At 39.3% G+C, this 13,116-nt stretch overlaps 1 gene segment (V, D, J or C); it reads left to right on the top strand.

Annotated features, from left to right (window-relative positions):
- The window catches only part of LOC124524572 (T cell receptor gamma constant 1-like), a 30,101-nt gene extending 17,592 nt beyond the window's left edge, over positions 1 to 12,509 (top strand). The window contains 3 exon segments of the C gene segment in view: positions 5,118 to 5,447; positions 9,366 to 9,413; positions 11,905 to 12,509. Coding sequence covers positions 5,118 to 5,447; positions 9,366 to 9,413; positions 11,905 to 12,095 — 569 coding nt within the window.
- Positions 12,510 to 13,116: the final 607 nt, after the last annotated feature.

Genomic DNA, 13,116 nt, shown 5'->3' on the forward strand with positions numbered 1-13,116 from the left:
GACTGGGCCACCCTGGCACCCCACGAGCATCTCAGGATTTTAAATCAATGCCTGGAAACTGTTGGGGTAATTTCATGTTCAAACAGGCAGTCTTTCAGGAATGAATAGATTAAGAGATTATTATTAATATTTCAGACTGTAACTACTCATCTGGTCTACCATCAGTGGGGCTTGGATTCTGGAAAGAATTTACCTACAGTCAAACAAGATAGCAACCCCTCAATACCTAGAAATAAGAAAAAAAACATGTAAAAATATTGAAGATTCATTTATTAAATACTTTATTGTTCCTCTTCAAAAACAAAATAAATAATAACTGCAAATTATACTCTAATAAAAGAAGCGATATTGCACGACAAAGTCTTTTAAGGGAAGAGATTTCTAAGGGTCAGGAAAATGTCGAGAGAAGGTAAAACCATATTCTCCAATGCGTGTGAGCGAGATGGAAAGACACAACCCAGCTGCCCAGGCAGAGAGAGGTCAGTTCATCCATTCTTGACTAAGTTCATCTCTGATGTGATGTTGCTTGAGGTTCATCTTTGTGTAATGTTAGCAGGACCTACTTTTTATATGTTTATATAAATATTGAAAAAATGTGGGCACAATTTTAAAAGGTGGCACAAAGGGAGATTTCTGTACAAGCTTTTCAGACAGTGGGAGTGGTATGATGGGTATGGCTGGTATAGCTGGGGCAACAAAGTGTTCGGTCCTGGCACACTGCTCAGGGTCACAGGTAAATATTCTTTCATTCTTCTGTATAACGTAGGGAGGGGAGGCAGGGGATGCAGGGGCGGAAGGCTAGGTGCTGGTGCCAGCTCAGAATTCTAGGATTCAGTCCCAGTTTGGTCGCAAATGGCAGCAGGATCCTTGGAGAGGTAGGTGACTGTGTCCCAGTCCTTGGGGGTAGTTGCCACCTGAGCTCCCGTGAAGGACATTGACAAGGAGCTAACTTGCGACAGCAACTGGGGGTTTCTAAGGGATGGAGATCTTAGGGCCATTTGGGTTTTCTGTGTTGAAAGTTTTGTAAAGAAGTTTATCTTATTCATTTAAATCCAAAAATAACTAATGGAAAAGAATGAACACAGGGTGCCTGGGTGGCTCAGTCGGTTAAGTGTCCGACTTCCACTCAGGTCATGATTTCACAGTTCGTGGGTTCAAGCCCCCCATCGGGCTCTGTGCTGACAGCTTGGGGCCTGGAGCCTGCTTCGGATTCTGTGTCTCCCTCTCTCTCTCTGTCCCTCCCCCACTCATGCTCTGGCTCTTTCTCTCAAAAATAAATAAATGGTAGAAAAAAGGATGAACAAAAAAAATTGCTGAACTTGTGTTTTGTCAAAGGATAATTAATATCAAATATCGAAATATTTACCTGTGTAAACATATTAAAAAATGTGATAAGTTAGGCTTTTTCCCCTAAATGCAGTATTAAATTTGTTCATTCTTCATTAGCCTTAGAAATGAAATTTTGCCTGAGGGGGGAGAATTTCTCACAGGGATGGCTAGCGTACTAGGTGAGTCAAATAAAAATTTTTAAGAATTTTCTCAAAGGTGGTAAAACATTGAAAAAAATGAAAGATGATATATCGTGTTTTCCTTAATGGCTGTGATCATAGGCACAAATGAACTCATAAGCTGAAAAGCAAGCTTCTGGTCCTTTTTCCAATTGACTACGTAATCAATGTAAATTCTTACAATCTAATTAAATAATGGTGACCTAGATATAATTCATGGAGTCCTGAAAGATGTCTTTTAGGAGAATGTGGTACACAAAATATAGACTGTGGATCTGGATCTATCACTTTCTGGATAACCATCCTTTAGTGATTAAATTTTGATTCAGTCATTATTGCTTTCTTAAAATTATAAAAATAATAAATGCTTATCATGGAAAAAATTGGAAAATAGAAAAATAAAGAAAAAAATTAAAAATTTTCAGTGACACTTATTGCTGTTAATATTTGCCATCTTTCCTTCCATTCATTCTCTCAATGTAACAACCGTCTCAAGAGGATGTTACAAAGACTAAATGAAATTAAATATGGAAATAGCTACTATAAAAATTAGGTTGTCAGAGATAAAGAATGACAATTTCAAGAATTCAAATTACCACCCACTGGAGTTTGTTAATGAAATCAGGAGTACAGAAAAATATGTTAATTACCATCTAGTCTACATGTCATTTTAGAACAAATGGTCGAATTTATGAAATACTTCCAACTTCTAAGACTCATTGTCACCTGCTTGTAAAAATGATGAGACTGGGGGCGCCTGGGTGGCGCAGTCGGTTAAGTGTCCGACTTCAGCCAGGTCACGATCTCGCGGTCCGTGAGTTCGAGCCCCGCGTCAGGCTCTGGGCTGATGGCTCGGAGCCTGGAGCCTGTTTCCGATTCTGTGTCTCCCTCTCTCTCTGCCCCTCCCCCGTTCATGCTCTGTCTCTCTCTGTCCCAAAAATAAATAAACGTTGAAAAAAAATTTAAAAAAAAAATGATGAGACTGTAATAAGCCTCACTTCAAAGACTGCTAGCCTGAATAAAAGGTGATCTCTCATTTTTCAGTGGAAATATCCAGACATAGAGAAATAGGGAGGAAGTTTCAGAACTTAAATATATAAACTTACAGTGATATAGATAAAAAGTCAAGTATTCATTTGTATATTTAATATCTTAATTGAATTATACCTACAAAGTTAAAAATGATATCAGTACAGCATCACTTCAGAAATATTGCTTTTTCTGCCCTCACATTTCATTACAAATTTTGTTCAGACTTTTCATATGCATCTAAAACATCCACTTTAGAGCAAATTCCTGAGCTGTCTCCGGGTCCGAGTTTCTGTTTGGGCATCCCGTTATGATGCTGTCACTGGATCTTTTATCTGAAGAGAAAATTACTCACTTACAAAATTTTTTAAAAAAACATTTTTTTCATTCACTTCACTATTCTGTACTTGTGCGATGTAAGCGCAAAGTGTAGCGCTTTTCGTCCCAAGTAATATTTGCCAAATCCATGTTACCAGCGCTACCTCTGAAACTAGCATTGGGTTTATTTCAGGTTGATATCTTGTCCAAGCAGTATTGTTTGATCAAAGCAGAGCAGTAGAAGAGCTTCCTCTACTGAGGACGTTGCCCAAGGACATAAGGCAACCTGAGGGATTGTGTTGGGAAGTAAACCTCACCTTAGGCTCTGGCATTTTAATGCGTTTGAATGGCGCATGTTTAGCATCTGTGTGGCAGAGTGGGATTTGCAAACATCTTCTCTGATGTTTCAAGTCATCTTCAGTTAGACTTGAAAAACTATCAACCTCGGGGCGTGTGGGTGGCTCAGCAGGTTGGCCATCCGACTCTTGGTTTCAGCTCAGGTCACAATCTCATGGTTTGTGGGCTCAAGCCCCGCATTGGGCTCTGTGCTGACAGCTCAGAGCCTGGAGCCTGCTTTGGATTCTGTGTCTCCCTCTCTCTTTGCCCCTCCCATGCTCATGCTCTGTCTCTGTCTCTCAATAATAAACGTTAAAAAGAAATTTTTAAAATAAAAATTAAAAAAAGGAAAAGAGACAATAGTTAGAAATAGTATGTTACCATCCAGAAACTTCTCAAGTTCATCATTTGATTTTAAAGTTGTATACTATCAGGAATCAGAAGTATTCCTATTTAAAAAAAAAAACCACAAATTTTCTAAGATGAAAATTAGATTCCTTAATATATTGACTGCAGGCTAAAATTATGTAAATGTCATGTACAACTGAAAAATTAATCTTGTGTATCTAGCTTGTTTTTTAAATTAAAAGCAGAGTATATGGCTGGAGAAATATACAGTATCTTATTGTTATAATGAATAAAAAACTATTTGTACTACAAGCAAGATGTATAAACTTAAAATAAGCACGTTATGCTCTAATTCTACCTGCAGCATGAATAAAAACTCATCCTTTGCTTACTGACTTAGTATAAAAATCAGGAGCTTTGTTACACAGGTAGAAATTTTCAAAAAAATTTTTTCCTAAAAAAAAATAAAATTGAGTATTAACAGTACCCCCCCAAAAAATAATTTTTTTACTTGTACTTCTCAAATGAGAAATCTGACTGCTTTTTTCTTAAGAAATTGTCCATTGGACTGTTAAACTAACTCCAAACTAGCCCAAAGAGAATATCAGTAAAGCACTTGCATTTCAGTTGGAAATCAATTTTGAAAGGATTCTAACATTTATCATTTCAATCATTAATAGTAAATGTGTGATCAACTAACATACCAACATATGCCCTTGAAAACTATGATGTTTTGTTATGTATTCTGCCATTATGTCTACAGGAAACTCTGGAACCCTAACTGTTAACACTACACTACTTACATAAAACTTTATTCAGCAGCTGACATCACCAATTATTGTGGCATTGTAAACAGTTCAGCAGCTTTCTAGGAAGATTATGCTTTGAGTGGAGACTCTGAGAGTCAAAATACGATGTCTTCCTAGTCACACTTGAACTTCAAATGAAATTCCAATAGAAAATGTGCTTTTAGTGACCATTTTCCACAGCAAAACCAAATTCTGGTAAGTGTGTTATTCCATGAAGCTAATATAAAGGCATTTCTGAAAATAATCAGAGTTTTTTAATAGCAGTTTTGTATATGTTGCCACGTTGCTTCTAAATTCAAGGCATTGTAAGTAATTTGGAGGTGCAGCTTTAAACATTGTCCTACTCAAAAAACTGCGTGATTCAGGCGGGATAGTGAGTTGTCCTATAAAATCAGAAGTCAAGGAGGAGGCATGGGATCCATATTTGAAGCTAAGAGTTCAACTTGATAGATTGTCAAGTATGTGTGGAAGTAGATTCCCATTCAAAAAGTGACTATGTATACGGTTTTAAAAAATCTCATGTTTATCCACACTCTACCACTTACTTATTAGCTGTGACTTTGGGAAAGTTACATGACCTCTTGTACCTGTTTTCCCATGGAAACTAAGAAAGTGAGCAACTCATAACCACTGTGGATGAAAGACCATGGTAAGCAGGAATACTATGGCAACTTTCTTTCATTTCACTCTGTGCTAGGTGGTTCCAAGCCACACAATGTTTGTGTTTCTCTAATAATGTTTTTAACTGTTATTCCATTTCCCCCCACAGATAGAAGCCTTGATGCAGACACTTCCCCCAAGCCCACACTCTTTCTTCCTTCGATGGCTGAAATAAAATTCGATAGGACTGGAACGTATCTTTGTCTTCTTGAGAATTTCTTCCCTGATGTTGTCAAGATAGACTGGAAAGAAAAGAACAGCAAAAGAATTCTGATATCCCAGCAGGGAAACACCATGAAGACGAAGGACACATACATGAAATACACCTGGTTGACGCGCACTAAAAAGTCAATAAATAAAGAACACAAATGTATCTTCACACATGAGACTAATAAAGGAGGGGTTGATCATGAGATTGCTTTTCACTCAATGAAAAAAGGTATGTGCATATCTAATCTAATCTAATCTAAGTATAATATAATGTAGTATAATAATATAATATAATATAATATAATATAATATAATATAATATAATATATAACCTTCCAGTAGCCTACCTTTTCTGTCAAATATTAATGAAAGGAAACAAATAGAAATCTTTCTTAAATGTTGTTACCTAATGGTAGCATAAATGTCCTGCTATTTCTCCATAGAACTAAAATACTATGGGTTTTGGAACATACAAAGAAAAAGAAAAATTCATTTAGCCTTTTCACCTCAGTTTCATCACCCAAAATATTAAGGTTACAGTGATGTTTTTAGCATCATTGTTTGGGTTAAATGAAACAGTACATGTAAAGGCACCTAGCAACCTCACACACAATAAATGTTCAAGAGAGTCCATTTCTAAGGATCTTACTTGATCAGAAAATAAGAACAATTACACATCGTTCAAGAATGTTCTACCCATCCAAGTCCCTCTCATTTCAATCTTGCTGTACTCAAAGTATAACCCATAAACAACGAGCTGTATGTGACAAAATGCTGTTCATTTGAAGAGCCAGAGCGCAGCTCAACAAAAAAAAAAGTATAATTTGGTTGCTGAGGTCTTAGTATGGTCTTGGGTTTTTTAGATTTGAATTTTATGTACTGCTGTAAGGTGAAATTTGGTAAGTAGAGATGAATGAGGTTATGTGTACAAACATTCTTCCATTCTACACAATGGATGTATTTCTACCCCTGGGAAATGCTGCCCAGCAAACACTGCAGAACGAGTGTGTGCCAGGCCTGGAAAGGATGCAGGATGGACCACTGTCCCCAGGAGAATCACTACCGTAGAGTGAATACACGTTTTCTAATCACTCACGGTCACTTGTGATTCAGCCATGGTGTCCCGTAGGATCACCATTGGTACAAATGCTGATCATTTTTCGATAGCGTGGGCACCTGGCTGTGATCCAATAACCTCTAGACTCAGAAGTCAAGTCCTGAGCCTTGACATAAGAGACCATGGCCGAAGAGGGCCCACTGGACAGAACCAGTTTGTACCTTTCCCTGTGGTTACCAAGCCCTTTGGAAGCAGGGGGAACACGCACGTAACTAAATGTGCAAAGACCTTTGCTGTGTACCGCTTAAAATTGTTGAAATGAATCTTTATCTTCTTGGATCCTTAGTGTTTCCAATGATCAAATTAGGGTTGCACATTTATCTCTGCTTTCTCCCCGGCTGTGATGAAGAAGAAATACAATCATGTCAGTGAAAATGCTTGCTTTTGAAAATATAACATGAATGCATTTATTCATGTGCTTCTTGTATTTATGTGCATCCTCTCCTAAAACTAACTGAGGTAAGAGTGCAAACAGCCCTAATTTTTAAAAATTTCTACAGCTAAGAAACAGAGAGGAGGCAAATGAGCAAAGCACAAGTTTAATGTAGCCCTTGGGCTAATGTCCTTTAGATATTGATTTTTATAGTGATCAAAGTAAAAACACAGTAAGTTTCATGGTGATGATTACTGAAAAGAGGGAAGTTCTAATTTATGATGTGTTTTCCCTGAGAATTAATTTCTGAAAGGAATGTCTCCCAAGGTCTTCTCATAGCAACAAAGCTAACAAAGGCATTTCTGATACCATTCTACAACAAATTTCTATTGCTAAAGGTTTGCTGCTTGTTGTTTTTATTTTTGATGAAAGCTAAAAATATATAGGAAAACAAATCCATGCTTTTGAAGAGATAAAACTAATCTGGTCCAAGTTTTCAATCAACTTGCATGGAGAAAGAGAACCTAGGGTACATACACAGATTTTAATTTGAAAAATTGCTACCTTACTGCTTTTACCTCAATCAATGCATGGTGATAAGAGATTCTTATTTCTCTTTTAATGAGTAAAGGCACCATATAAAATAGAAAGGGACTTTTAAGACACTTTAAAAGTAGCTCTTAAGGAGGGGTGCCTGGGTGGCTCACTCGGTTGAGCATCCAACTTTGGCTCAGGTCATGATCTTGCGGTTCGTGAGTTCGAGCCCCATGTCGGGCTCTGTGCTGACAGCTCAGAACCTGGATCCTGCTTCAGATTATGTGCCCCCCTCTATCTCTGCCCCACCCCTGCTTGTGCTCTGTCTCTGTCTTTCAAAAATGAATAAACATTGAAAAAAAATTTTAAATTAGTTCTTAAGGATACTTTAACATCTAAATATGATTACACAAACATTTTTATTTTGGGGATTTACCCCAAAGACTGCACCTCAAACCCATTTTTAAGCACACCCCCAAAACAGGATTGTGTGGAGTGTGTAAAATTGCATCCCAGAACCATGTGTGTATGGACAAGGACACATCGAGTGGAAAAAGGATAAACAAAAACAACCTTGTAACTCTCCCTGCATCCCATGGTCAATGACCTTTTTAAATTTTTTTTAATGTTTATTTATTTTTGAGAGACAGAGAGACACAGAGTGTGAGTGGGGGAGGTGCAGAGAGACAGGGAAACACAGAATCTGAAGCAGGCTCCAGGCTCTGAGCGGTCAGCACAGAGCCCGATTCAGTGATCTTTTTAAAGGAATTTTGTTTTATTATGTATGTTGGGCTTTTTTTTTTTTTTAACATTGTAGAGAAATACAACCCTCACCTCAGGTTTTATATATTCAGAAAACTATAATTATTACTCAGTGTATCTTTCTGTCCCCGGAAAGAATGCACTGAAATGCTGAGCTTCTGTTATAAAAAGGGTCACTTGCAAGAACGATTAAGGTACTAGAAGAGATGATGTCTGAGAGTCCACAGTGCTGGAGGTATGTTCGATTTCTGTGGATTGTGTCCCAAGGTACTTCCCACTTGCTCTAGCTCATCTAAGCTCCCATAATTGTCATGTGAGTGCTGGCTCAGCCAATTTCTGGTACGAGTCTGGGCAAGTGAGACTCTCTAAACCGTATTTCCTTGTGTGTAACATGGAGCCCTCCAGATTCAACTCACATCAGTGTGACTGAGGGATCAGGTGAGACAATGCAAGTGAACCTTTCACACAGTGCCTGGCACGGTCAGGTCATAATCACTCAATAGGTATTGGCTTTCATTAGCATTGCTCTCACGTCTTTAAACAGCTCCACTCCAGAAAATCATGCGCAGGAGTTGGGGTTACTGGAGAGTGCAGGGTTTGAAAGGTAGGGCTGCTTTTCTTTGCTTCTATGGGAGAATTATGTAAACCAAACTTCTCCCAACATGTAAGATTCTGCTGTGGATTCCAGGGTTGGAAGAATTATTTTGGTAGTATCCCTTCATGTCAGCAGTGGGTGCTGAGGACTGTATAGCAATCACTTTTTCTATTTTTTTATTATTTTAATTCAACAAGTATTTACAGAACACTTACTTTGAGGCAGGCACTGTGCTAGGAGCTATGAGCACAGGAAGAAAACAAGATAGTCTCAGACATTACCTGCTAGTTGTGAGAAAAAAAAAATGCATCATTCATGAACTTCAACGTCTTCATGTGCAGAAACACAATCTATGAATTATCTACTGAATTATATAAAATCAGGTCAACCATTTCTGGAATTGTGGGGCTCATATTTGTAATGGCTCTATCTGGATTGACAGATTCTGCCTTCTTCCCTCCCTCTTTCCCCTCCTCATTCCTTCCTATCTTCCTTCCTTCCTCTTTCTCTCTTCTTTCCCTTCCCTCCTTCCTCTCTCTCCCTTTCTCTCTCTCCCTTTCTTTCTTCCTTCCTTCCCCTCTCTCCCTTTCTTTCTTTTCTTTCTGCCTCTCTCTTTTCCTTCCTCCCTCCCTCTCTCCTTCCTTCATTCTTTTTCTTTTTTTCCTTTTTCTTCTTTCTTTTCTTTTCTTCTTTTCAGCCCCAACACAGACACATATCAAATAATGAATATGAACAATTGAATAATACTTGTTCTTATATCTTGTAGAGCTCGCTGTCATTGATTCTATAGAAGCTTCTCTGAAAGATGAAAATGGTAAGGCTTTGTATCTTTGCCTTTATCATATGTATCATATGTATCATATGCATTTTTCCTCCTGATCAGCTTTACTTTTGAACTTCCCTGGCTTCAGATAGAAGCCTCATAATGGCAGGATCTTGCAAAATAGACTGAGTGATACTTTAAGTCAGTCCTTCATTTCCCAGGGATCAACTTCACACAATAAATGCTGGTTTGGGAATGAGAGGACTTTATAGTCTTAGGCGTACAGTGAGGGGCTCTGAAGTCTTTCCTCAATAGACTTCATTCGCTTCTGTGGTCTTTATTTTTACTGAGGAAAACACAGTATCGAGTTGCTTCTACATTTTTTTAAGTCTGTGTTCTTGCTCATATTTAGTAACATGAACCAACACTGAGAGGTTCTTGTACAGAAGGCGTTGTGTTACTGTGAGTGCATTTTGTTTAATTCTCTTAATACTCACTATGGAGGATTTTATTCCCATTTTACACAAGAGGGCAGTGATCAAAAATTAATTAAATCCCTTGCACCATGCCACACAGTGAGATCTGAGGCTTCAACACAGAGGGTTTAAAAGTTCATATACTTAGGGCATCTGCGTGGCTCAGTTGGTTAAGTGTCTGACTTAGGCTCAGGTCATGATCTCTTGGTTCACGAGTTTGAGCCCCTCATCAGGCTCACTACTGTCAGCGTGGAGTCCACTTCAGATCCTCTGTCCCCCCCCCCTCTGCCTGTTCCTCACTCATGCGCTCGCTCTCTCTCTTTCTCTCAAAAAACAAGTGGGGGAGAAAAGAGTTCATATACTCACTCAGTTTTCTATTCTTCCTCTAAGATGTCATCATAGTGCAAGAAACTCCAAAGCCAAGGCCCTGAGACAGATGCACACATGGGGCGTGGGTGTGGGTGCAGGGCTTCAAGTGCCACAAACTGGACTTTTAACCTCAGCCTTTTAATTATTAGTTGCATGAATATGGATACATTACTTACATTATCTGAGCCAACCAGGAATAACATGAATAACACCTCCCTCAGTTGTTGAAGACGTAAGGTCACATATGTGGAATGCCTAGCATAGGGTATCTCATTTAGCTGACACATTAGAAGTACTAGTTTCTGTCCCTTTCTCCCCACATCTGTGCAAGAAAGTGACGACGAGCATTGGTTCTACCCCTGTTGATCTGCCCTCCATATCCAATACCAAGGACCTTAGCTAACATATTACCTGACCAAAGGCAAGAAGTTATGAGTACCTCACCTCTCAACGTCCCTTTTCATACCAAGTACTAATAATTCTGGAGTTCTGATTCTCTGGAGATAAAGCCTGTACAAGAAGTTTCCACAGGAAGAGACCCTGCCTTCTGGTTCATTGAGTAGTCAGTTGGTCCCACAACCATTGTCATTAATTACTTCTTGACATCATATATTTCCTGGGTAATTTCAAAGGATAGTAAAGGCAATCACTCTATAACATCATAGCTCCAATGAGGAATATTTAGGAAAGACAAGGGAGTTAGTTATGACCTCCTAACATTGGAGAGAATTTGGATTAACTACTCCCTTCCACTTTATTTTCTTTTGTTATTTTTTTAGGTTTTTATTTAAATTCCAGTTAGTTGACTTAGCGTGTAATATTAGTTTCAGGTATACAATATAGTGAATGATTCAACACTTCCATTCATCACCTAGTGCTCTCCACAACTAATGCCTTCTTGTAAAACCTCCCACCCATCCTACTGTGAACACCACTAAATTTCCACGGAGTGTGGAAATTCCTACACTTGGTAGGAATCTCATTAATGCACAATATGTAATGGCTAAGATGCTGCTAAATCAGTAATTCATCATTATATTTTTGCTTAACTGTTTGTTGCTGGGGGTACTTATTGCATGTGGAGGTGCAGAATTAGAGTTGGTAAGAATGTATTCTTGAACATTGTGTTGCAGGGATTAAGATCTGGCTTGTGATACTAGTTGTATGACACCCGGCAAATTCCTTCTCTGTCCTTAATCTATTTGTCAAATGGGAATGAAAATAATAATCTCGTAGGTTACTGAAAAATTAAGTAAGATTAAAGCTTTGCCCACAAAACTCTCAAAATTAAATATTTGGCATTTAGTTAGTGGTTAAATCATATTAGCTTAATAGCTAACAATATGTTGCTTACAGACATGCTGGGGGGTGAAGAAATGGTAAAAGCTACTTATCACGAATGCTTTTTTCAGGATGACTCATTCATCTAAAACATAACCTTGCTTTTTAAGACTTTGGAATGTACTAAGTGAATTTCACAGAAGTTGTTGATTCACTTGACCCGCAAGCTGGATTCTGGGTTGTCTTGGTGGTGGTGGTAGGGGTGACAGTGGTATAGACGTTTACTGTTGGGTTGGGTTGGTGCAGGAAAGTCACTTCTACCCAGGTCATCAGAATTGCATAATACGACCTACCTCCCATTAATAAGTCCTAGCCTTTCAAAACAACAGGTGAAACTAACCAATGGCTTCTTTTAGACCCCCTATGGCTGCAGCTTGCGAACACCTCTGCCTACTACACCTACGTCATCCTCCTCGTCAAGAGCATGGTCTATACCACCATCATCACCTACTGTCTGCTTGGGAGACCAGCACTCTGCCGCAATGAGAAGAGTTGTAACACATGGTGGCCCAAGGCTCCACTTTTCTTTACTGGCTATTGTCGCTAAAGGTGTCTGCTGAGGCTCTAGCGGGGCTTTCTTTCTGGGTGTGGGTTATTGCAGTTCACATGTGTCTTTTTTCTATGTGTCATCACTGCAGAATGGGTTTACAAACCGCCGGGCAAACAGGAAATGTCACTCTGCACCAAGAACAGACTCTGCCGTGACTCAGGGGTGGGGCCGGGGGGCACCCACGGGGGCTTCAGCACCGCTCTCTCCTTCACGCCCACCAGCCCGTCAGCCACCCAGCACCCTCGCCTCTGAGTACACTTGGCGTGCAGCTTCCATCGCGGCCCCTGGGGCTCTGTATGCAGATAACTGCCTGGAGGCCTTTTATTTTACATTTCTGGAAGCTGCCATCTTTGCTACCTGAGTTTTGTTCTGTTGTTCATAACAGGCATAATAAAAATAATCAAAAGTGTACTTTTATCTCTGTGTTCTTTCATTTGGTGAAATCTGAGAGGCTAAGGTAAGGAACAGCATGACAACTGAGCCTTCAAATTCAGCATTGGTTGTAATCATGGCCAATTCCACATTTCTATTTCCCTGAGAGAGTCCTTGTGATGCCTTCTTTGGGGCACTGTCCCCAGGGGAGCCACAGCCAGTGAAGGTGCCCAAGTTATTACTCCTTCAAAAGGCAGCTGAATTAGACTCATTTGGTTTAAGACACTCCAGTGGCAAAGGCTATAACATGTTGCATGCCTGGCTGGTGTGTCAGACCTGGACCAGTGTCTCACGTGCACCATGTTTCCCGATGTCACAAGAACCCCATGAGAGCTGCACTAACATGGGAAGGGAGGGTGCTGGAGGGGTTAAGTGCTTGGACTCTGGACCCCAAGTGCCTGGGTTTAAATCTTGGGTCTATAGCTATTTGAACTCTCTGTGCCATAATTTTCCCATTTATAAAACAGACTTACAGCGACACATCTCCTGGAGTTTTGTGAATGCGATGAGTTTTTATGCTGAATACATGCAAGTCCTCAATAGCATTTGTATCTACTGTTGGCAGATATACTTTAGAAGTAATAGA

The sequence above is a fragment of the Lynx rufus genome, unplaced genomic scaffold (genome assembly GCF_022079265.1).
Source record: "Lynx rufus isolate CCGP_SWC_20201006 ecotype Redwood Valley unplaced genomic scaffold, mLynRuf1.p SCAF_4, whole genome shotgun sequence".
In the NCBI taxonomy this organism is placed as follows: Eukaryota; Metazoa; Chordata; class Mammalia; order Carnivora; family Felidae; genus Lynx; species Lynx rufus.